Source organism: Anopheles marshallii, chromosome 2 (assembly GCF_943734725.1).
Source record: "Anopheles marshallii chromosome 2, idAnoMarsDA_429_01, whole genome shotgun sequence".
NCBI classification, from domain to species: Eukaryota; Metazoa; Arthropoda; class Insecta; order Diptera; family Culicidae; genus Anopheles; species Anopheles marshallii.
In genome coordinates, this window is record NC_071326.1 from 78160338 (window position 1) to 78182986 (window position 22649).

General features: G+C 44.6%; 4 protein-coding genes across 4 annotated transcripts; 1 reads left to right on the top strand and 3 right to left on the bottom strand.

Moving 5' to 3' along the window:
• Positions 1-793: 793 nt before the first annotated feature.
• LOC128708259 (cysteine--tRNA ligase, cytoplasmic) lies at positions 794-3081 on the bottom strand. Its single transcript, XM_053803220.1, has 2 exons — positions 1354-3081; positions 794-1288 (listed from the first exon to the last, which is right to left on the bottom strand). The coding sequence occupies exons 1-2, from the start codon at positions 3079-3081 to the stop codon at positions 794-796; spliced, it is 2223 nt and encodes a 740-aa protein (XP_053659195.1).
• Positions 3082-3614: 533 nt separating this feature from the next.
• LOC128708261 (60S ribosomal protein L18a) lies at positions 3615-4626 on the top strand. Its single transcript, XM_053803221.1, has 3 exons — positions 3615-3655; positions 3994-4350; positions 4438-4626. The coding sequence occupies exons 1-3, from the start codon at positions 3638-3640 to the stop codon at positions 4594-4596; spliced, it is 534 nt and encodes a 177-aa protein (XP_053659196.1). The 5' UTR covers positions 3615-3637; the 3' UTR covers positions 4597-4626.
• A 1773-nt stretch (positions 4627-6399) lies between these two features.
• On the bottom strand, positions 6400-8893 carry LOC128708430 (uncharacterized). Its single transcript, XM_053803408.1, has 5 exons — positions 8786-8893; positions 8561-8599; positions 8056-8327; positions 6630-7987; positions 6400-6545 (listed from the first exon to the last, which is right to left on the bottom strand). Exons 1-5 carry the CDS (start codon positions 8891-8893, stop codon positions 6400-6402), a joined length of 1923 nt encoding a protein of 640 aa, XP_053659383.1.
• A 2338-nt stretch (positions 8894-11231) lies between these two features.
• Positions 11232-12867, bottom strand: LOC128707828 (aarF domain-containing kinase 1). The gene is made up of 2 exons (XM_053802787.1): positions 11653-12867; positions 11232-11573 (listed from the first exon to the last, which is right to left on the bottom strand). Exons 1-2 carry the CDS (start codon positions 12865-12867, stop codon positions 11232-11234), a joined length of 1557 nt encoding a protein of 518 aa, XP_053658762.1.
• Between the last annotated feature and the right edge of the window lie 9782 nt (positions 12868-22649).

Below are 22649 nucleotides of genomic sequence, written 5' to 3' on the forward strand. Positions count from 1 at the left end.
AAAGGGAAAGTCCAGTTTTTGGTCCTTTATCCCGATCGATTGTTCCCGGTAAAACACACACACACACAGTACCTCGTTCGGTTTCGGGTGAATCATAACCATCGACAAGCTTCCCATTGTCATTCTTCATCTGGCCCGGGTCACCTGGGCCACGGATGACTCCTTTTCCTGTAATAACTAAACTACCTCCAACAATTTGTTTTTCTGTTCGATTTACAATCCATATTTGCTTATGTTTGCAATGGGTTAGTAGTTTAGTAGCTGGCAAAAAGGGAAACGCAATCGCGTTTTGGTAAATTAAACAATCATGTAGCAGAGAGAGAAAGAGAACGAAGGTTTCTTCCACCGGTGGTGCATGAAGTAATTGCTAAACAAATCGTCCAAACTATCGAAACTGTCGAAATCGAACCACGGTTAATTTTTGGGGCAATCGGAAATTCTGCATCCCAAAACTGAGCGCGCAGTGAAAATGAAGGAATGCCAGGTAGCAGCAGCAGTGTGTAGTGTATATCCTTCCCAGCGATTAATCACGCATACTAGTAACGTGTTATGTTATATATACGCCCCCCTCTATGCATATATATATATATAAATATTAAAGCAAACAAGAAGTTTAAAGATGTGTAACAATTTTTTTCTGCGAAAAACACACGAAGCGTACCGTAGAACGAACTGAATCGACACCCTGCTAAGGTTGTTTCTCAACAGCATCCGAAAAAGATGTTTGGGTACGTTTAAAAAATGCATTTATTAGAGCTTCCTGTTTGAATGTCACCTAAAGGGAATCTTTTTTTTATTTCGAAGCCAAATACTCCTGATAACGTTTCTCTTGTGCCTGTTGCAATTTTTGCAACTTCTTCAGCTGACCCTTGCTTATTTCCTTTCCCTCGGTATCGTGCGTTGGCAGTCCGGTCGCATCATCAAACGCCGAATACTTGTCCGTCTCGCTGCGGAACATATCGATCGGATTGATCTTACGCAGCGCATCCTTAGCGGCCTGGGCAGCAGCTGCTTCCACCTTTTTGCGTTCCTTTTCCGCCGCCTTACGGTTCTCTTCCGCACGCTTGGCTTCGCGTTCGCGCAGCAACACCTCGGCCGGCACTAGCTTCAGGGCGGCTGGAGCACCTTCCCGATCCTCGAGCCGTACACCCAAACCGGGCAGCACATCGTCACGCAGCTGATCGCACAGCTGAAGAATATCGGATGCCTTCAAACCACGCGCCTGTTCCCGTACGGCATTGCGGAATTCGGCCATCGCTTGCAAGTACGGCATTACGGTTTGTTCGAGCTAAAACAAGGTCAGTAATCGATTAGTAAGCTTGAAATATACATTAATATGGTAAGCATTCTTACATCTCCACCCATGCCATCACCAGCAGATCCGCCGCTTATAGGAAAACCAATTCCACCGCGTGGTCCATTAATGGCGCCGAATATGTGCAACAGGTCCGTGCAATAGCTAGCAATGCGTCGCAACAAAAGCGAGTTAAACCCGGACGATCGATGCTCCTTGATGTACACGTTACAGGCGGAAACAAGCGCACGCAGCACGTCCAGCGCAGTGCGCGTATCAACATTATCACAGAGCGCCTCGTGGATGGACGCACGTGCATCCGCAAACTTTTGCTGCAGTTCCGCCTCGACCGATCCCCACCGGTCGAACGCGTCCCGTGCCGGGCCCGTTTGCACGTGACGCGTCAAGTCCTTCACGTTGAGGAAGAACTCGTTCAGGAAGCGTTCGTACTGTACCGCCATTTCCATCGTGTTGTCCGAATAATCGAGCGTATCCTTCCACGAGTGTAGCAAGAACGCAAGCCGCAGTTGCGTTGCCGTATGCTTCTCGAGTGCCTGCTGGATCGTGACGAAGTTTTTCAACGATTTGGACATCTTACAGCCAGCGATCGTGAGATGGCCGGTATGAAGGAAGTACTTGACCCATTCGGAACTTCCGTCGTGTGCCTCGCTCTGGGCTAGCTCGTTGTCGTGGTGCGGAAACTTAAGGTCAACACCACCGGTATGGATGTCCAGGTAGTCGCCACAGATGTCCGAAGCCATTGCGGAGCATTCGATATGCCAGCCGGGTCGCCCACGTCCCCAAGGACTATCCCACCACGGTTCGCCCGCTTTACTGCTCTTCCACAGGGCGAAATCGTTCGGGGAACGTTTCTCCGTCAGCCGGTCTGCACCGACACTAAGATCACCTTCGCCCTCCTGCAATTGTTTCGCGTCTCCATAGGCTTCGGGAACTAGCTTCGCGTAGTGATGTTGCTCCCGGCGATCGAATCCAGCCACATCGAAGTACACGGAGCCGTTCGCTTCGTACGCCAATCCGTTTGCAATAATCTTCTCAATGTAAACGATGATTTGCGGCACATACTCGCTGACGCGCGTAAGCACATCCGGCTGGAGGACGTTCAGTGCCGTCATGTCCTTGTGAAACGCATCCTCCCAGTAGCGGGGTAAAGTCTCGAAGATTGCATTCTCCGTTACCGATGATCCCTGCTTGCTATCCAGCAGATCCGCCAGCGGATCCTTTGAATCTTGCAGAAACTGATCCTGCGCCTGCCGGATACGGTCGTCGTTTCCGTCCTTCACCGCAAGCGAAAGATTGTCTACGGCCGCGGTCAACTTCTCCAGCATACGATCCATCATCGTCTTCTTGTCCGCGTCGGTCGTACGTCCCAAATTCTCCCGAAACGAAGCCATCACCTCCTTGCTATCATCCAGCAACCGCTCCAGCGGCATGTCCTTCGCTTGCTGCATGTACTGCTCGTACAGATAGTTCTGGCGCGCACGTTTGATGATCTTATCGTCGATGTCGGTGATGTTCATTACGTACAGCACGTTGTAACCGAAGTAATCGCTCAGCACCCGGCGTAGAATGTCGAAGCTAATGTAGGACCGGGCATGCCCCATATGGGACGCATCGTACACCGTTGGACCACAGCTGTACCAGTGCACATTGCGACCGTCCCGCGGTACAAACGGTTCTTTCCGCCTGGTCAAACTGTTGTAAAGGTACAGTTTTGGTGCGGGTTTTTCCTCCGGTGCTTGCCACGTCGGTTGTACACGTTTTGCCATTTTGCCGTTTTTTTGTGTTTTCAACCGAAGGATTTGATAGACAGTTTTATTTTGTAAAATGTCGATACACTCGAACCTGTTGTATAAAAGAAGCAGAAACTATTCGTCGAAGATAACAAGATGCAATCCGTGTTTGTTTTTGCCTAAACCGGTGCTGGGGGAAAACAGATCTTGAATGCAGCTCCCACCCACTTGCGCTTGCACACCAAATGACCAACTGTCAAAATGAACGGGGTTTGTTGTCGTCGATTCTGGGAATTGTTCGTGGAATGCATGTGCAAATATTACAACTTGAATTACTTTTGAACTATCCTATTTTATTGCTTGTTGAATTGTTTTTTTTTATTGAAATTTAAACTGCTAAAACAGTACATTTTACTTTTCTGATCAATCTCAGCAAAAAATAATAATTTGAATTGTATTTTTTTAAATTTTAATTATAATTGGCAACACGGCCGCGTCACGATTTGACGTTTCGTCCCAAACTGTCAACCACAGTTCAATGTGTGGCTGTCAAAGTCCTTTTCCGTTTCCTCTTTAACGAAGCGCAGTCAAGATGAAAGCTAAAGGAGTGGTAAATATCTGTTTTTCTTATAATTTTACAACAATTCCTACTGCAAGGGATGCAAATTTCGATGAATATAAGTGCCGTTCGTTAGCTGGCAGTGGAACGTGATGTATTCGGAGCTTAAACGCAACGAAATTGCACTTGTTTCGAGACTTGTGTTCATCGTCGGCAAAGTGACAGCGGGTCAGCAATACTACCATCATCAGCAACTTCTCCGCAACACCATGTTGTTGACGAGGTGGATGGATGTTGCCGGGTCGCATAATTTGCATCGTTATTTGCTTGTCTTTTTCCACAAATCGATTATCCACACCTAACTAATCCACTTCGATGTGTAATTGCAGCTGAAAGAATACCAGGTGATCGGGCGTAAGCTGCCCTCGGAGAAGGAGAAGAACCCTCCGCTGTTCAAGATGCACATCTTCGCCCCGGACCACATCGTGGCCAAGTCGCGCTTCTGGTACTTCCTGCGTCAGCTGCGCAAGTTCAAGAAGGCCACCGGTGAGATCGTGTCGGTGAAGCGCATCATGGAGAAGACGCCGCTGAAGGTGAAGAACTTCGGCATCTGGTTGCGTTACGATTCGCGTTCCGGTACGCACAACATGTACCGCGAGTACCGTGACCTAACTGTTGGTGGTGCCGTCACGCAGTGCTACAGTGACATGGCTTCGCGCCATCGTGCCCGTGCCCACTCGATCCAGGTACTGGTTCTTTCCATCGCAAGCGACAAACACAACAAATTGTCCCATGTATTAATGGTTTGCTCTGTTTTCATGCTATATTTATAGATCATCAAGGTGGAGGCGATCCCTGCGTCCAAGACGCGTCGTGCACACATCAAGCAGTTCCACAACACGAAGATCCGATTCCCGCTGGTGCAGCGATACCACCACAAGCGCTACCGGAAGCTGTTCTCTTACCGCCGCCCGGTCACCTTCTTCCAGTAAGAAGCATCATATGGAAGATCGTCGTCAACCCACCACACGGCACCGTATGCTTGGCGGTACAATCATGCCGTAATTATCGTCCTTGTTGACGATGGTAGAAAAGCGACATGATGTGCCCCAGTCTCTGGTGGTACATTTGCTGTGCTCGCGCGTAGTGCTTGTTGGTGCATAATTGTACGATGCTGTGTGTGCGTATTTTCGTGTGTGGTGTGATGATGCAGCAATCTTTTTGATTAGTGTGCGTATTACGTACATTAACGGGCAAGGATCAGCTGAGCGAATGTTTTTTTTATTTGCTCCGGAAACAACAACTATGCCGGGGAACAGATGCTGAGTGGAAGCGAAGAGAGAGAAAGAAGGAATAAAAGAGAAAGAAAGGCGAAGAAATAACGTATGCATATAGTGTATTTTTTCCTTTGTTGGAGTATTGTGTGTGAAGGGTACAGTGTCTTTGAACTAAACGAATGAATATGAATTTTTGTTTTGAAGAATCATGATTGAAGAAAAATCAATAGCAATTCATGAATCTATATGGATTATTGCATCAATGTTTTGAGTGTAAACTGTCTATTTTGACTTCTCGCAGAAGATGCATTAAGCACAACACTGGAGGGGTAGTCATGGAACTGTATTATGCTCCTGATAATCCGTTTTCTCGGAGTGTGAATATTTTGCCTGCGACCAGACTGCGCTCTCGGTAACACATTTCCTCGTAGGCACTGGTGGTCGTTATCAAAAATGATGGTTGGAACTCTGTTGCTCAAAATACAAAGCGGAGTCTGTACTGGGCGCTTCAATTCTGCTCCGTCTCACCAGTTGAAGTATTGGATTCTATTATCCCAAATTACTGTACACGTCTCGAAAATACTGATTAATTGAATGTCTGCGGGCAGTTACACGTGTATGATTTACTTTTTTGAGAAATTCATGTAATATATCTCCTCAACTGGCCATTCTTAAAGGTTGTCCTATTTATCCGAGTTTTTCTTCACTTTTCCACAGTTCCCATAAAGTTCTACGGGTTTTCAAACACATTTTCTAACAAGCATAGCAGCAAAAATTTTCTCTGCCAAGAATTCCTCTAACGCAAGATGATTACGTTCAATTCCTTTGATCTATTTCTGCATATCATTTTTTCGCACAATATGTAACCCTCTCGAAGATGATTACAAATTTTGCTCAACCGCAAATCGCACGTGGTAAAGAGATCCATCCAGCAGAAATGCGCCATGATTTAAAAAAAAAGAACAATTTCCGTTGGGTTATCCTGTGATCTGAGTGTTACAACTAGCTTAAGGTGAGCCGTTGTCGGCGTTTCATTTACGCGTTCCTCTTAAATCGTAAATTGCAAATTTTTCAGTAATCAACACCAGACCCCCCGGAAAAATGAATCTCGATTACTATTTAATGATTTATTCTAGTTTTATTTAAGCATTCTCCACCGATACTTCAGTATCGCTAGTAACTTATTACGGCATTGAGTAGTGTTTATTGAATATGAAACAAAAAGTGTCAACTACCATCATTTTTCACTTATACTAAAACTAAAAACTCGCATGGAAAGGTGTGTGTAGCATCTCTAGCACACGCTCATTCTACGCAAACACTTATAAAAATATACATTAATTCAACAATATACACACAAAACATTGCGTACTACTGCAGCTCCTCGTCCCGATGCTATTTCTGAGCGTAGACAAATCTTACCTAACGCTAAACGAAACACTTAAAAGAACATTAAAGTACAGTATGATAAAACATAGAAAATAGAAAGTAAGAACTGAAGCACCCTGTCCCTGCGCTCTATTTGCTAAGGTCGTCCGATTCGAGACAAACAGGACACAGATCATCCCGATGGCGGTACGCGTCGGACTGTTCGTTGATCGTGTGACAGCTGAGATGGTATATGTTGCAACAGTTCATGCAAGCGCTCAATTCATCGGTTGTACCTGTAGGGGGATTGAGAAAATAGATCGCAAAATTGAGATCACATCCTGACTTTCTTATACAGAATCTGCTGGATTCGAACTTACCACTTTTGAAGCAAACGAAGCATGTTCGCTTGTCCATTGCAGCGAAAATGTTTGCCGGCTGTGGTCGGTGTCGGACTAGCGAAGTTGTGGCCGTGTTACAGACGGCTAGCGTTGATTGCTTCCGCTTCTTAATCGCAGCCACCGGTGGTGAGTATAGGACCGGGCGCTGATGGGTTCGCTTAGAGGCACGTACAGCCTGGTACTGTTGCTGCTGTTCGTAGTAATCCAGCTTGCCGTAGTGAAAATCTTTCCGTTCCGTGCTGTAACAGCTGCGACGCTTTCGTTCCCGCTTCCGCTCCTTTAATGCTTGTGCCTCTGCCGGTGTGTGCAGTTCAAGGTAACGCAGAAATCCATCCTGTCCCATGTCATAGATGCTAGTCGCCGCGAACCCGAGCGTTTCGCCCGGATCGTTCAGTGGAGGGTACTCGGTCGAGGACGACCGGCGATCGGAGGAATCTTCCGAATGCTGGCGCGTTCCCCAGGTCGGTGTGGACGAACGAGAATTCGGTGAAGAACCGGACGAAGCATATGACGAGTGTTTCACGAGCTTGCTACCGCCGGGAACGGGACCACGCTTTGAAGCTTTTTGGTGGTCTATGTTCGGTGGTCTTCCAGGACCACGCTTCTGTTTTTTCAGCGCCTGCAGAAGATTGCTACGTCCGCGTCGAATGGCGGCCGACATTTCCAACACCTCGGACAGTTGATCTTCATCCTCGCCGGGGGATTCTGACAGCTGCTCCTGGGCTGGTTTCACTTTCTCCGCCAACAGTTCCATCCGTTTCGAGGCACGCCTTTGGGCGATGGGTTTCGCTAGTGGGACCGATGCGCGCCGTGCTTGGATCCCGGCTAACTTAGCGGCGGATATGTAGTTTGCTGCCTTGGGTGGCCGTCCCGGGCATCCCGGTACCCAAACACCACGATAACCGCCTTCCACCTTCGCTGAACTTTCTGTCTTTACCGACAGGGTCGCTTGCTGTTCATCTTCCGAGAATTTTTCCACCGTCCCGCGTGATATTGGTTCCTTCGGTACATTTAACTTACTTTCGCTTTTCACTTTCTCGGCGATGATAGACTTTTCGCCGGAAATGCTTGCAAACGCACGCTCGCTTGTGGCAACGGGCGGTTGTGATAGGGCCGGTTTCGTATTGAAACCAGCACGAAAGCTAAGTTCTGCTGTTGGCAAAGGTCTTGTGTAAGTTTTCGCGACCGATTTGGATTGTTTGTTGCTTCGTTTCGTGGTTGACGTCACTGGAATCCAGCTATCATCGTCGTCGGGTGGATTTAAATCGAGTGATTGTTGAATTTCCAATTTGTTTTCCTCTTCCTTTAAATCGATCGTTTCGAGGATCGTTTCCAGGCTAAAAAGAGAAATAATGCGATGTAGATACTGGCTGCTGGTAACCGATCGTAAGTAGATGACACATACCTGTACTTCTGAGCCAGCTCGGTTGCACTCCAGCGTGGGGAAATGTGTTTCGGTGTACTTTTGAAAACGATCGATTCGTGCTGGCCAGCAAGCTGCCGGGACACGAACCCGTACAGCAGATCGTCACATAGCGTAACCCGATGTTGCGACTGTATCGTCATTTGAAATCGTTTCACCCGTTCGGACAACTGCCGTACCAAACCTTCTTGTTCCTCGCCGATCGATAGCATTTCCCGTTCCAGCTCCAGCATGTATTGTTTGACTTTGGGGCGCTACACGGTGCAACGCAGCATATCGTTTCCACGAAAAAAAAAAAAATACGGCGCATAAAGGTGAAGAAACACAAAAGAAAGTACATACGGAAAAGATTAGTGATTAGGCGTTAATATCGTTTCTTGAATGTGACAGTTGTGAATATTTTCCCCTGTTTTTGTTCTTTTTTTTTTGCTGTCGGCCCTGCTTTCCCAGTTTATATAAAAGTGCATTTTTATAAACTTTGGCCTACCTGGTACATCGGTAAATTATTGATTTTAGAAGCCAAAACCTGTCAACAAGGGTGGAAAAACAATGGAAATGAAAATATTAATTTAGCATTTTTCCCCGTACACCCGTACCCGTGGGTTGAAGAAAATTGTATTTGCGGACAACAATGTCGCATGTTGGTGAAATCATCCGTTCGTCGGTTTTGTTTCGATAGTACAACAGATCGTGGGGATTTCCATCGGCTTACCTGATGTTGGAAAACACAATCCCGCAAAGCTCGCTGCAGATACGTGATGCTTAGTGAGAGTTCTTCCGGTAGGGAAAATTTGTTAACCAGTGCCCATTGTGTAGGCATGACGATTACGGGTAGAATTCGGGTGCTGTTACGTTCCGATAAATTCTTCCACCTGACCGGTCCGCGTTCGCTTGTCGGGCACCGTTAAAATAACACTTGCTGCTTATTATTCCCACCAGCGGGAAGATAGGTTTGAAAAAAGGGCGAAGAAAATTCACAAATCACGGTCTGCTTTGCAAAATACGAACGGGCGAATGCAATGTTCTTTCGCGGTTTTTCTTTCTGTTTCGAACTGTCAAAACCGTACCGTGCGCTTCGGTTGACAGAGCGAAGAGGAAGAAAACGCTACAACAAAAAGCGCCATGCTGTTTGAAATCTTGGAGAGGAAAAAAATTAATTTAACAAGGTTAGAAATCGATTTGCGGTCGAGTTTTCACCAAAAATTGTTGTTAACAATTATGTTTTAGTTCTTTTATTCAAATCCTACCGAAAGTCTACACAACGGTGGACGGAGGGAACTGCAACATTCGGTATCCAATCGTATGGCTTCTTTTGATTGAAAACATGATTTTTAGCCATTTTGATGATCTTTCTAGTTTAGCTACCCGTTTGTATTGATACACGAACGATTTTGACTATACATTACACCCAAAACATTACACAAAAATCGCTCTGTTTAATTTGCTTCGTGTGGAACATTTGAATATTAAGTCGTCATCAACATTCCGGGGTATTCTTCTTCTTTTCTTTCGGCGTTGCAGCATTTGTTGTTCTTTTTGGTGGAATCATCTTGGCGTGGAATGTGCTAACTGTTCTTCCAAATTATCATATTCAATCTCGCAATAGAGCATTCTTCCTTCCTTAAGGAAGTACTTCCTTAAGGAAGTACTTCCTTAGCTGCCCTAGATTGCTATCTTGTTTTGTGTAGTGATCGACAGTCTACAAGATTACTGTCAGGACTTTAAACCATTTTATGGAGTCTTTATATGAGAAGAGCTGGGGATTTATTGTTCAGATGTATTCATCATCGCACTCACGTCTCTATTTCTCTGGGGGTATTCGAAGGTTAAAAGACATACAACTTGAAATATCTAAAGCGCCTTGAGTAGCTTTACTCCCCATGAGTATGTTGTTGACCGAGCCAGGCATTCGCACGAAGTTGCTGAAGCTGTCGTGTGGAACCGGCGCCACTACCAAATATTCCACCGGGCTACCTCAAAGTCATAAACCTCGAAATGTGTCCATTAGAGATCTACATGTGTACTGTTGGTATTGAAAATTCGGTACATTAAATACCGAGAGTGTAGCAATACGGCCTGGCCGTTCTTATTGAATAAAAAAAAAAAAAATACCGAGAGTGGCTGGTTTTGAATTATGTGCTGCAGGGAGGAGAGATATTCTTTGGTTCTTGCAGATCTTCTCTTCAAATTGTGGTGCCTATCCTTGCGACTACCAAGTTATTTAGAAAGGAATGGTTTCTTTGCAGACAATTGATGCGCCCTATTCTATCAATAAAATCCATTCAATATTATATCCCAAATGGTGTGACTATTAGTCTAGAATATCTCGAAACACTGCCCAAGTTCAGCTCCGAAATTTTAAATAATCCTTCGCTTCTAGCAACATTAACGGAAATGAAGTCCGAGGCTCTTCCCGCACACAGTCCGTATTTTCTTTAAACTCCAAAGAATTCAAATATAAAAGAATACCTTTATATCCCCCCGGTAAACTTTGAGGATCTTTGCGGCCTACCCAATAATTCACTTGCAAACAATAAGACCAAACAAAGCTGATCGAAGCCTCAAATTAAATTCCGCACATATCATCAAGACTCGTCCGTGTACAAAGTCGCCATTTTACATACATACCATTTATTTATTTCTTCACAATATTGCCCCCACGATAGCGAAATTAACAGGTCGGAAGCATTTTTTGTTTCTACGTACTATGAACACTTAATTACCAGTTCGTTCTGCCGCGCTAGAACTAACCCGTGACCCGTACACCATCCCATTCCGTCCAATATCTCTATACCTCGAATGTAATAATTAACTTTTCACTAATTATGCAGCGAGCAACCACTCTGGCCATGAAAAGTGTGGTAAGGCAAACTATCGTAATAAATATTGCGGCACAAAATATGAAACCTGCCATAATGAAAAGGTAACAAAACAAGAAAACAATAGGAGTATCCAAAAACCGTACAAAAGATGCGGTTCTGTGTTCGTTAATTACACTTTCGTCTAGAAAAAAAAACAAGTTCCTAATGATTCTTCCTTATTTTTTCTCCCACAGAATTAAGCTAAACACTGTACATCAATGCCCAAAGTATGTTCCTGAGTGTTTTTTGTGTGTCTGTCTAGTGGATCTGTTATTTCCTCTGTTCCTTTCACGCCACTTAGAACATCATCTTCAACGCGGACAGCAAATGTAGCGACACCAGCCCCCGATAAAGGTAATAAAGGTTTAGCTTCAGTATGCACCATTGTTCCCGCAGACAGGTGGCCAGCTTGCTCCACGTATCCGCCGCACTAAGATATTCCTGGCTGCCGATACTTTTTACGCAACACTTGGACATTACCCAGAATGCGGTCATACGGTTCTGTGTGCGCAAGGTCGTTTCAATGCCCCGTATTAGATCGTTCGTTTTCAACACCAGCAGCATCTGGCGGTCGACCTTTTCGAGCACGTCGGAAATGTGTGGCAGTACCAGTTTGCCCTCGTTCTGGATCAATTCTTTCTGCAATGATTTGGAAGGATAGGTTAGTAGTGTAGGCAGACAAAAGCTTCCAGAACACACAAAACAATCCCCCACTTACCTCAGCATCATCCTGCTTCACCTTGTCCACACCGTGAATGACCGAGTTCCAGGGCCGTCCGGTGACCATACAGGCAAACAATCCCCACATACTACCTTCGACCCCCAGCGCCTGTGCGTACTTCTTCATACCAGCCTGATCAACGCGCAGAATGCTTAACCACAGCTTCGAGTAGTTGTACCGGAACTTCTCGGTCAGCTCCGCGTACAGCCCATGATCCAGCAGCACTATCTCCGTCCCACCGTTCTGCTCGCTACGGCGCACCAGAATGTTTCCCGGGTGCGGATCACTGTGCACGAAACCCTTCAGAAAGATCATGTTCGAGTACAGCTGACCGATCTTGTTCGCGATATCGTACGGGTCGAGCTTTTCCCGCTGTATGTACTCGCGATCGTTCACCTGGCCACCCTTCGTGTACTCCATCATGAGTACGCGCGGTGTCGTGTACTCCCAGATCACGCCCGGTATCTTTAGCCACCGATAGTGGCGGAACATTTCCTTCACCTTCTCCGCATTGCGCCCCTCGTTGGCAAAGTCCAGCTCGACCGGCAGGTTGCGCTTCGATTCGTCCACCAGCCACTGGAACTTAAAGTCGGGAAAAGTCCACGCGACCAACTTCACCAGCACTTCCATCGTTTTGATGTCCACGATGGAGTTGCCCTTGACGTAGGGGTGTTGCACCTTAACCGCAACCTCTCGCCCATCTCGCAACGTCGCCCGGTGTACCTGCGCGAGGGAGGCCGTTCCGAGCGGTTCCGGATCGAACGATTCAAACAGTTCGTTCGGATCGACGCGCAAATCTTGCCGTATGACGCGATAAAGATCCTCGACCGGGTTTTGCGGCGCATTACTGTGCAGCACCTTCATCGTGTTGACGTACTCCGGCGGTAGCAGATACTCGAGCGCCCCTATATGTTGACCAACCTTTATGTACACGCCACGGTTCGTGCGGCACAGTTCGAGCAACTTTTCGGCGGCCGCACGATGTGTGTCACTTTTCAGCTGCAGGTACTCGCGCGACTTCTTGTCCGTCCATTCGCGGCTGTACAGGTTCGCTTTGTAGGTGGTGGCGATGTCGAATACAGTCGCGCCGGCACGCCCAAGCCGTACAATGCCGACCGAGTTGAGGTCGTAATCGTTGGCGTGTAAACTAAGCCCCGTCCCGAGCACGGCACTACCGAAGATTCCATACTTTAGAACCTTTCGGAGGGACATTTTGTGGTTGCGATTCGAAACTCACAGGCGTGTGTGAGGAGCAGCAGACACAGTCTGGAACATCCACGAACGTATCGTTGGCTAGGTGGCGTATCTACAAAAAGGAACCGTTTACAAACAGTTACAATTTCGCTGGACACTCTATTTTTTTAAGTGCTTCATTGAGCTGACAAAGTGTGTCAAACAAGCAACACTTTCAGCATAATTGCTTCGTGCGCATCACTGCAATGGCACGCTATTCAGATCTTCACCAACAAACACCAAAGGAATTCAGGAGAAAGTCACATCAGCTGGGTGGGTATCGTCTGTTGCCTGTGATGATGAAATCGTTGTCATCGCGATGCTTGGCCAGCATACGGTATACAGCACTTACGTAAATAAAGGCAAACAAAACATCACCCACATTCCTTCTGTTCCGTTACTTACCCCGTGGGTTTCCACCAGTCTGACAACCGGACCTTGAGGACGACGTCAAGGATAGGCGTACCCTTTGGCTGGCTCATCCAAAATCTGCTGCCCACTTGCGCGTCAATTCCACGCGGCAACACTCGCGTAAAGATAACGGGAAAGTGGTGTATTCGATTCACGCACGTGAAAGCGAACCATCTCGCGCACAGCTCCGACTGCCTTCGCATGGTGTGCGTGTGCTGTTGCATTCATCGTAAACATCAACCCCCACTTCTTCGATACGTGAGAGTGTGTTTGTGCGGGCGGGTTTTTTTACAACTCCGGGGAAACGATACAAAATGTAAACATTCCGATTGAGGATGGAAGTTACCCGGTTTGCGTTATGAGTTTTATGTGAACTTTTTAAATTTTAGACACAGTTGCGAAACAGTAAAAACGTTCGTGCGTAAAAGAAATGTGTTAAAATACGGTAAATATTTATTAAAGTTATTTCCGGCACTACTTCGCGCTTAGCGCCAAATGCAATCGGTTTTGAACGAAACAACTGTCAGCGAAGACTTCGGGAAAATTACCCCGGTTTTGAACGAAAGCACAAATAACCCTTTTTAACGAATCCGATCGAACCGGTTCGGAAATTTATTCAAACTCAGTCCACCAAATTGATGAGCAATTAACGAAAGCGATCCACGTGCAGGGTTTCTTTGTAAATGTTAATAATTACTTATATGATTAATTTATTTATGTTGTAATACTTTGAACTTGAAAGTATACGCTGTTAATATATTCTTTATCGTTCAAATGAATTTATTTTGTTTAACAATGACCGAAAATAACAAGTAGCGTTTGTCACATACGATTCTGTGTGATAACGTCCAATACCTTTGAAACGTTTTCGAGAGATTCAGGATCTTTAGCAGGCAGAAACTTTTTCCCTGGTATCAGTAACTCCACGAGATTTTCAGGGAATTCCAAGAGAGGTTTTCGATGTGTTCCATTAGAAGCTCTTCGACCTATCTGTTGGCCAAATATCTGTTAACCAGGTCACGTTAACCATGGTCAGGTCAACAATCCTTTTGCAGGAAACTTTGTCCAGGACAGCTCTGCACCATCCCCGGCTTCATCCAATCTTCAGGCTCAGCTCCACTTGAACCAGTCAACGAGGTCGTTGTGTGTTCTCTACGTTACGTTTCTCAATGAATCGTTGATGAGCTGCTTGTAGGTAAGACATGAGTCCGGCATCTTAATCACGTGTCTCAACCATCTTATCCTTCCGGCCTTGACCACCATCAGGATATCTGTTAGGCTCAACTAACTTGTGGTTCATACTTCTTCTACGCACATCCTGTCGCTTGAAACTGTCTCATTGTTTCAAGTCCATAGAGGATTATTGTGATATATGCTGCATTTAGTGATCTGATGAAGTCTGCTGGATCGTACGAGTTTATGGACGCATCAACACTATCACTACAATTCATTTTGGACAAACCAAAAATCCTTCTGAGCATCTTCCTCTCGAACGCGATTAAGAGGGTTTCATCAGTTTTGGACAATGTCCTAGCCTCAGCCTGCCAATGTCCCAGCCAATGTCCAAGCCTGCATTTAGTGATCTGCTGAAGTCTGCTGGATCGTACGAGTTTACGGACGCATCAACACTATCACTCCAATTCATTTTGGACAAACCAAAAATCCTTCTGAGCATCTTCCTCTCGAACGCGGTTAAGATAGTTTCATCAGTTTTGGACAATGTCCAAGCCTCAGGGGCGTATGTGAGTACCGAAACTATATCAGTTGACATATAAGGCTTTCCATCATGATGTATATGTCATGCCAAGATCTGGATTGATTTACAGAAGATGGTGCCAAAGTTTCCACCTCCGAGTCGTGGATGGCCCTGTCTAGCGCTAAGTTGAAGAGTAGACAAGCTAACGCAATCCCTTGACGCAGACCGATATTCGATTCGCGTCTTCGAGTTGGGCAGCAATGTCACAAGTACATAAACGATAGGCTCACTGATGGCATTGATCTGAACAGCTTCTTCCAGGCCAGGTCAAAATTTCTTTCAGTGCGGGCGCATTAGTTTGCTTACCGTACAAACATATCATGAATGTGACATCCTCCTTCGACCTCCCACCAGGTGTAACAAAACAAAAATAAACATCCAGACACACACACACGGCCGCACATTGTTTAAAACTTGTTCGGTTTTGTTTATTTTCTGTTTCATTGACTTCGGTTCCGTCCGGCTCACTCCACACCGTACAACACATTTTCACTGACTGCTTGTAGTCTTGCGTTTAGATCTTTGTAGAAACACAAAAAAGGGGGTCTTAATATGCTAACTGCTTCATCGTTCTCGCTTCATCTCGTTCATGACGGGCAGTGCCGGATATGCACCGCAAAACGGTAGCGGCGGGCAACGGTTAAATGATTTGTAAAAGAGTAATAGTACGAATAAAGGAGTATTGATTGAATGATGGTGAAGAATACAACACCGCTCAAGGAAATATTCTTCCAACAGTACGCTTTCTCTTATCGTCCACACAATTTCCATAAACTAATTACTTAATTACGTAAAGCAGTTACAACTAGGAAATACTTAGGAAGTATGCAAACTTAATTCTAATAATGTCAATTAGGTAGAGATTTCCGTTAATAAATTATCATTCAGATGTCGTTTTTTTTTTACGTGTGTCTGTTTTCAATCGATTCTTGTCCTAGTTGCCCTAATGATTGTATGCAAAACAGGGAACCTAGCGTATGCAAAAATTGTAGATGTACATTATAAGTACTCGCTGGCTTATTTCTACCTATTACTAAAGTAGCTGTAAGTACAGTCGGTGGCAATAAGCGCCTTTTATTTCTTTTCTTAACCTATGTATATAAGCCGAGAAAGGTGGTGATTTTCACACACACAAAAAAAACTTTAATTACCGCTAATTTGCAATCAATTATTACAGCATTTATCAGCTTTCAAGATACATCGTTTAACTGCTGTGTTTGTTGTTTTGTGGCTTCCACTCAAAATTGCTCACATAAAGATTATCACACACTCGCCACACACTATCCAAACCAGCGCTGCTTACATGCTTATTAACGCATTGAAACAAGCCACTTATTCTACGCACGCTTACCATTTTCTAGTAAAAATAAATTTCATCACTCCCACCCTTACATGAGTTAAATGCGGTTTTAATTGATTCTGGGTGTGTTTGCTGCTTGCCTAGATGATATATTTAGTTGATATAAATGCGCAATTGGCTCATGAACCAAACGCTTTCCTAAGAAGCTGTCATGTGTAGATGATGCCATGTTTACGAACGTACTGGGCAGTGGATAATAGTAAAACTGTTATATGTCATATTGTCAGCCTTTCATTTTAATCTATTAATTGTTTATTAAACACTATTTTTTGCCTGGCCAGCAGTTTGCTGTTTGTTAGACAGGGGGAAAAAATGTGCTACACCTCACAGTCTGCAAATCACCGTTCAGTCCCGTGCTGATTGTAAGGATAGTGGCGAGAAAGGAATTGGCCAATACAAATGACTTATACGCTTCTTGTAAAATAATAAATTCATTGTGCGCTTGTGATACGCTTTCCGAGCGCATCATGCTTCAGTGTTTCTGTTTGTGCCGAATTTAAGTTAATTCATTTTTATATGATCATTACTTTTTTTCTTCTGCTTCTTCTTCCCCTAACAAATTTCACTGGGTCGGGTTGGACCGGACCGGAGTACCGTTGTTAGAAACTCCCTTACTATTCACTGGGTCAAATGATACATGTGCGAAAAACACTAAAATACACCCCATGATCATGATCAGACTTTTTTCCTTTTGCCGAAGATAAATTAATGTTTTTTTTTTATTTTAAATCATTTTATCACCCTACTAACACTATTACTGCCACCAGTGTTATGATTTTTCTTGAAGGTTTTTTGTCAAGCTTGAACCGATATGAATTGTCGCTCCCAGGGTGTGCTTCATCATGTGTGTGACACGATAATCTTAACGGAATTTTTTTCCGCCTGTTTTTTTACGGTTCGCATTGAACTGAGCGCTGGAGTTCGAAATATATACACATTAAATAAAACTGCACAACCCATAAATAAACGAATCAGCGCCAGAATTAAAGTTGCGATTTAACGCGCTCCAGTAACTGTTTCAGTTGGTGATAGTACGGAATAAACACGGATATGTAGGTCGGCAGTGTTTGTTGGCCAATTAAGGTGATGTTGCTCCAAAACTAAATTATTCCTATCAGGTCTTTTTAACTCTCCACACTTCCAAACACGCACACACGTTTAATTATTTTGTTCTTTAGCTCTTCCACGCGGTACAAACCACAAGTTGATGATACCAATTTGGTGCCCTTAACAGTGTGACACTTTTTAAATGGGATAGTCACGTCATGAGATTCTTGAGATATTTGAGTGATTTTCCAAGCACTGAGTTCTGCTAAAAAGCTAAACTACAAGAAGGAAAAAAAGCAATATACAGTTAACTCCCTTTGCTGAATGAACAAAGTCAACGAATTTCTGTCTTTGAAAGTCAATTGAGCTCCGGCAATAGTGATTTGAGTGCTCTTGAAAAGTTTAGCAAGTTTAGCTTTTCTCTCTTTTAAAAATTTAGCAAACACTTTCCGTAAAAGTCACCTTCTAGTCTAGCTGTATATTACTTAAAAAATGCTGGAAAAAATCGCTCCTTAAATTATCTCCAATCCCAGAATAATCAAGCCTAGTGTTGTGCTGGTTGTGATGTTGAAATACGCGCTAGGGTCCTAGCTGCCAACTGGTCTTTCTACAGTTTGAGGAAACTTTTCCACTCAAAACACCTGTCGCGATGAACGAAATTGGGACTATATCGAACCTCAAGGCTGAGCACACACGGGACGTCCACATCCTGCCCACGTCCACACGAACTTCGTGCAAAGCCGAACATAAACGCCTATCCTTTACCGTACGCACAAGCGAGACAGCGTTTGTATGCTCCGTACGCGCCAGTCTCCGGTGGGTTGGTCACGTCATGAGTATGACACCGGACGACCCAGTTCGTAAAGTGCTTTTAGGTCGTCCACATGGACAGAGGAGCCGTGGTAGGCTGAAATTGAGATGGAGTGATGGCGTTGGCGTACGTCTCCCAGCATGGCCGCGATAATGGATTGGCAGCTCAACCGTGAGCGGATTAAAGGACTCCTGCAGCAGGTCAAGACTGCGAAGCGGTTATAGCGCCGGATAAGTAACTAAGTAAGTAAGTGTTGTACTTAATGAATCTTTTGAGAAGAGTTATTCAGATGAATCTTCATCGAGGAGTCAATCAAATCATGAGTGGACTCTCAAAACATTCATACATCTTCAAATTTTAATAAATCTTGAAAGATTTCAAAAATCCTCATAAATTTGGATAGATTCAGTAACAGATCTTCGTAATCGAATGCAAACTGTACTTGTGTTGTTTCGTCTGATTCGAAATTCATGAATCGCGAGGAGATTCACCCATCACTAGTCAAGTCCTGCATGTGCATTGTGAAATTAAACCCAAACCGTGCGTTTATTGTTAACTTGTCCATTATCAACTTCCGCTATTTCCCCCAAAAGCAACCCCCAGTTGTGACTACCCGTGGAGCTAGAACACTCTTCACACTTCAAGGCGAAAACAAGCTATTCGAGAACGTGCGGGTAATCCGAAACAAATTGAGATTGCTTTCAAACTTGGTTGTATATCTTCCAAATTTTTCAAAACATACATTAAAATACATTACATCCACTTGAACCACAAGAAGCTACAGCGATTGGTAGATTCTCTCTTCAAAAAAAAAAAAAACAGAACAACCCTGTTTCGGTGTGACCTTTTTTCCCATCATTTTCAAACATCCCGTCGTTACACTATACTGTCTCCACATCCGAAAAAAGCTGCCCCCTAATGTTCCATTCAAACCACACAAAAAAAAATAAACTCCCAACGGAACAAAACACACCAAAGTACACACCACAACTCCTATTGGGCAATTTGACAACAAACGGGAGGAAGAAAGGTAAACGGACCATCCAAACGATGTAAGGAGAAAACCATCTCCCATCCACCGGTGTTAATCACATACAAACAGACACACGACGCACTTCGTAGTGTGGATGCCCTCTCCCTGATGTACCGGTGTGGTTCGTCGCAGTTTTTGGTCTTTCAAGTGTTTTTCGGGCTAAAGGTAAGCGTAACCCAAACAAGCAATCGAATCGGGTTTGCGTCGTCATCCGCGGATCGTGACGGAAGTGGCCACTTATGTGATTACCTTTGTGCCGTTTTCTTCCTCCGCTTCTTCCTCATCTCGTGGTGTTTAAAAACGAAACCCCTCAACGACAACAAAAATTAACCCACACACACACACCCCTTGGGTGAGGAAAAACTAATGATTCGCCGTGTGGTGGCGGTGTGGATTGTTTGTGAACTGTGGTCCAATGGGTTATTTCTACCACCAGCGTTCCGAGGGTGTCACAAAAACCCTGCGCTACTGCTGGGGGAAGGTTAATTTTGAAGATTTCTCAAGCTGCACTATTCGCACCCGCAAGACTAACGCGCGATCCTCCTCTCAACCGGTGGTAGTCCGACAAGGCGCCAAATCGCAGCGATAGTCTCGAAAGGAAAAGGTTCCAATTTTTCTTCTGCCTATTCATACCTGCAGGCGGTATCAGAAAAGGGCGCAAAGTTATCTTGGCTCATCGTAACTTCTGTGTGTGACTCATGGTTATCGACCATGGATGGAGAAGGTAATGCCCATCGGCCCCGACAAACACACCGGATCACCGGAAAGAGCCGGGAAACGAGAGACGGGAAAAAACGGCCACAACACCACAAAGGGGCCGGCATCTCTCGACGAAAGGTCTAATTGACCTTCGATGGTACGACGCGATATATGGGCTGATCGAGGGCAACACCTACCTATTCGTAACGTGGTGTGTGCGCCCGTGTGCTTGCTGATGGGGAATTTTGTCTTGTGTGTGTTTTTTGGGTCGGTTCGATACTAAAACTACCGAATGTCTTCCTGCCTGGACAGGTGTTTTCCGAAACATAATATGGAGAGGGGTTTTTCATCAAACAAGAAACTAGTAGCTAAAGTGTAGCTTGATTTACTGATCATATTAAGGAGAAGTTTTTGTTTTCAAAACTATATCCTCAAAAACTTCTCTTTTTTATAGATTTCGCTCAAGGTTTTCTAGTGTAAAATAAAAAAAATAAATAAAAGAAACCAATTTCCCACCAATTGGTTACCCTTGGAACCGACAGAAACAACAAAGAGGGAAAAATTAAACAAAATTACAATCCCCGCCGGATTCACAAGGCACCCTGTTATCGACGTATTGGTCATAAAAGTCACGACTGTCCATAAAACCCGTGGGTTCCCGGTCCCGTGTACGTCCGCAATCGCGTAGAACAAAGCGCACAGCACCGGTGCGTATGTATCGTAAAGACGTCCGGTCAGGGGGGGGAAAACGGGAGAAGCGAAATAAAAGACACAAACACCAGAATAATGCCTTTTCTCCCTTCATTTCACGGGTGCGGATTCTGTGCCATCTGTGGTGGTCGATCGATCGGTTGCACAATTGGCTCATGCTCATGCAGCAGGTAGTCAGCCGTACGCACAAAAAAAAAAGGTTCAAGGGATGCGGTGTGCGGCATTGGCTGTTTGAAGGGTCGAGCTGCTATCCGATACTAACCCGGAAAGTGTTGGCTTTTATCGTAAGGAAATAGATGTTAGGGATGTGCGTTTCGAGGTGCTCCAACAGCTCCGGAGCTGGTTACGAAATAACCGATGCGGATGAGTGGTGATGTGTCACACAATTCTTTTCAAGGATCGACCCGGAATCGCGAACGAACCAATAGGAATCGATTCCGACCTGTGGATGTTGCTGGTTCGAGCAGAAAAGCCCATTGAAAACGATGACTCCAGAACCGACTCTGGAGATGATTCGGATCTTTTCGGAGCCGTAACTGGAGTCGTTGATATGCAGCCGCCTCTGGAGCAGTTGGTGCGCTTCGGAGTTCACATCACTAATAGACATCTGTTTTTTGGCATTCAAATGGGTAAATCTCATTCAGATTCATGAATCTGAAAAAAAAAATTTACTGAATGAACGAATCTAAATCACTATTTCAAAGATTATGAATCTTATAAAATACATGAATCAGCCAAGAAATGTCTTTAGGTCTTTAAAGTGCATGGTCCGCCACTGCTTTTTGAAGATCGATTCCTGATCATCTGTTCACTCACTCAATCATATGAATGACCCTTAAAAGATTCACAAGCACTACACTACGTTGGACTGGCATAGATATTTCATACGCATAGATAAACGTGTCATTGGACACGTTCTAGAGTCGGGTTTAAACATTTCTGAAGCAAGCTAACTATGAACTTCGTCTCTGGGGCCATTTTTCCCATCACTAGTGCCTATTTGTTTCATTTCATCCGGCAACACTGCAATGAAAGAATGCGATGATTTTACACCTGTTAAATAGAACGAAGCCTAAGTTTGTCAATAAAAAAATCTTTTAACTTATAGGAACGTATCTGTTCGCTTTTTGGAAACTTTCAACACATACCGCATGTGTGAGCACAGAGAATAATCCGATCGACCATAATCGTGATGTATTAGATGGCAGCTTCCGGTGCGCATGAAGTGAAACACATTCCAGCATGGCAACCCATCCTCGATTCGATCGAACGAACGGAGAATCAAAAGAAACCTTCCAAGTGTCACGGTACAGACCAATCAGGGTCTCGTCCCGTACGGGCGAGGTAGAAACCATCGAGAATATAAAATGAACGAAAACCACAAAACTAAATCTCAATTTTCCCCCCAAGATCATCAAATTATCCAACCGATCGGGGCACGGTCGGTCACACCGTGGAAAAAGAGAGCAAAGGTGACGGTGTTGAGTGGTTTTGTTGAGTTTTTCGTAGTTCTCTAATCGAAAATTATTAATCGAAATTACTATTTGTAAATTATTAAGTTCGGTTCATTTTTTGGTTTTTGTGCTCCGATGTCTTGTTGAAAGTTGAAGGGGAGGTGTTTGTTTACACGTTTAACATTTTCACCATAACTTTTCCATGATTCTTCCAATGTTAGGGGTATCTGTTACCTAAAATGGAAATGAAATAATACAAATTATTAGGGAAAACAAAGGTATCGTTGGACTTTCAATCTTCTAAGTTGGTAGACCAAGTTCCAAAAGCCCGAGAAACATGGATGTTGCACAAGACGCACACCGGCTAGTAAAATCGGTTGGCAGACCAAGACAGGTTCACACAAGCAGTCAAAGGCAAGTAATGGAAAGTAACTCACAGGCTAAGGTTACTTTTTTCCAACCGCTTATCTGTGTCTTAG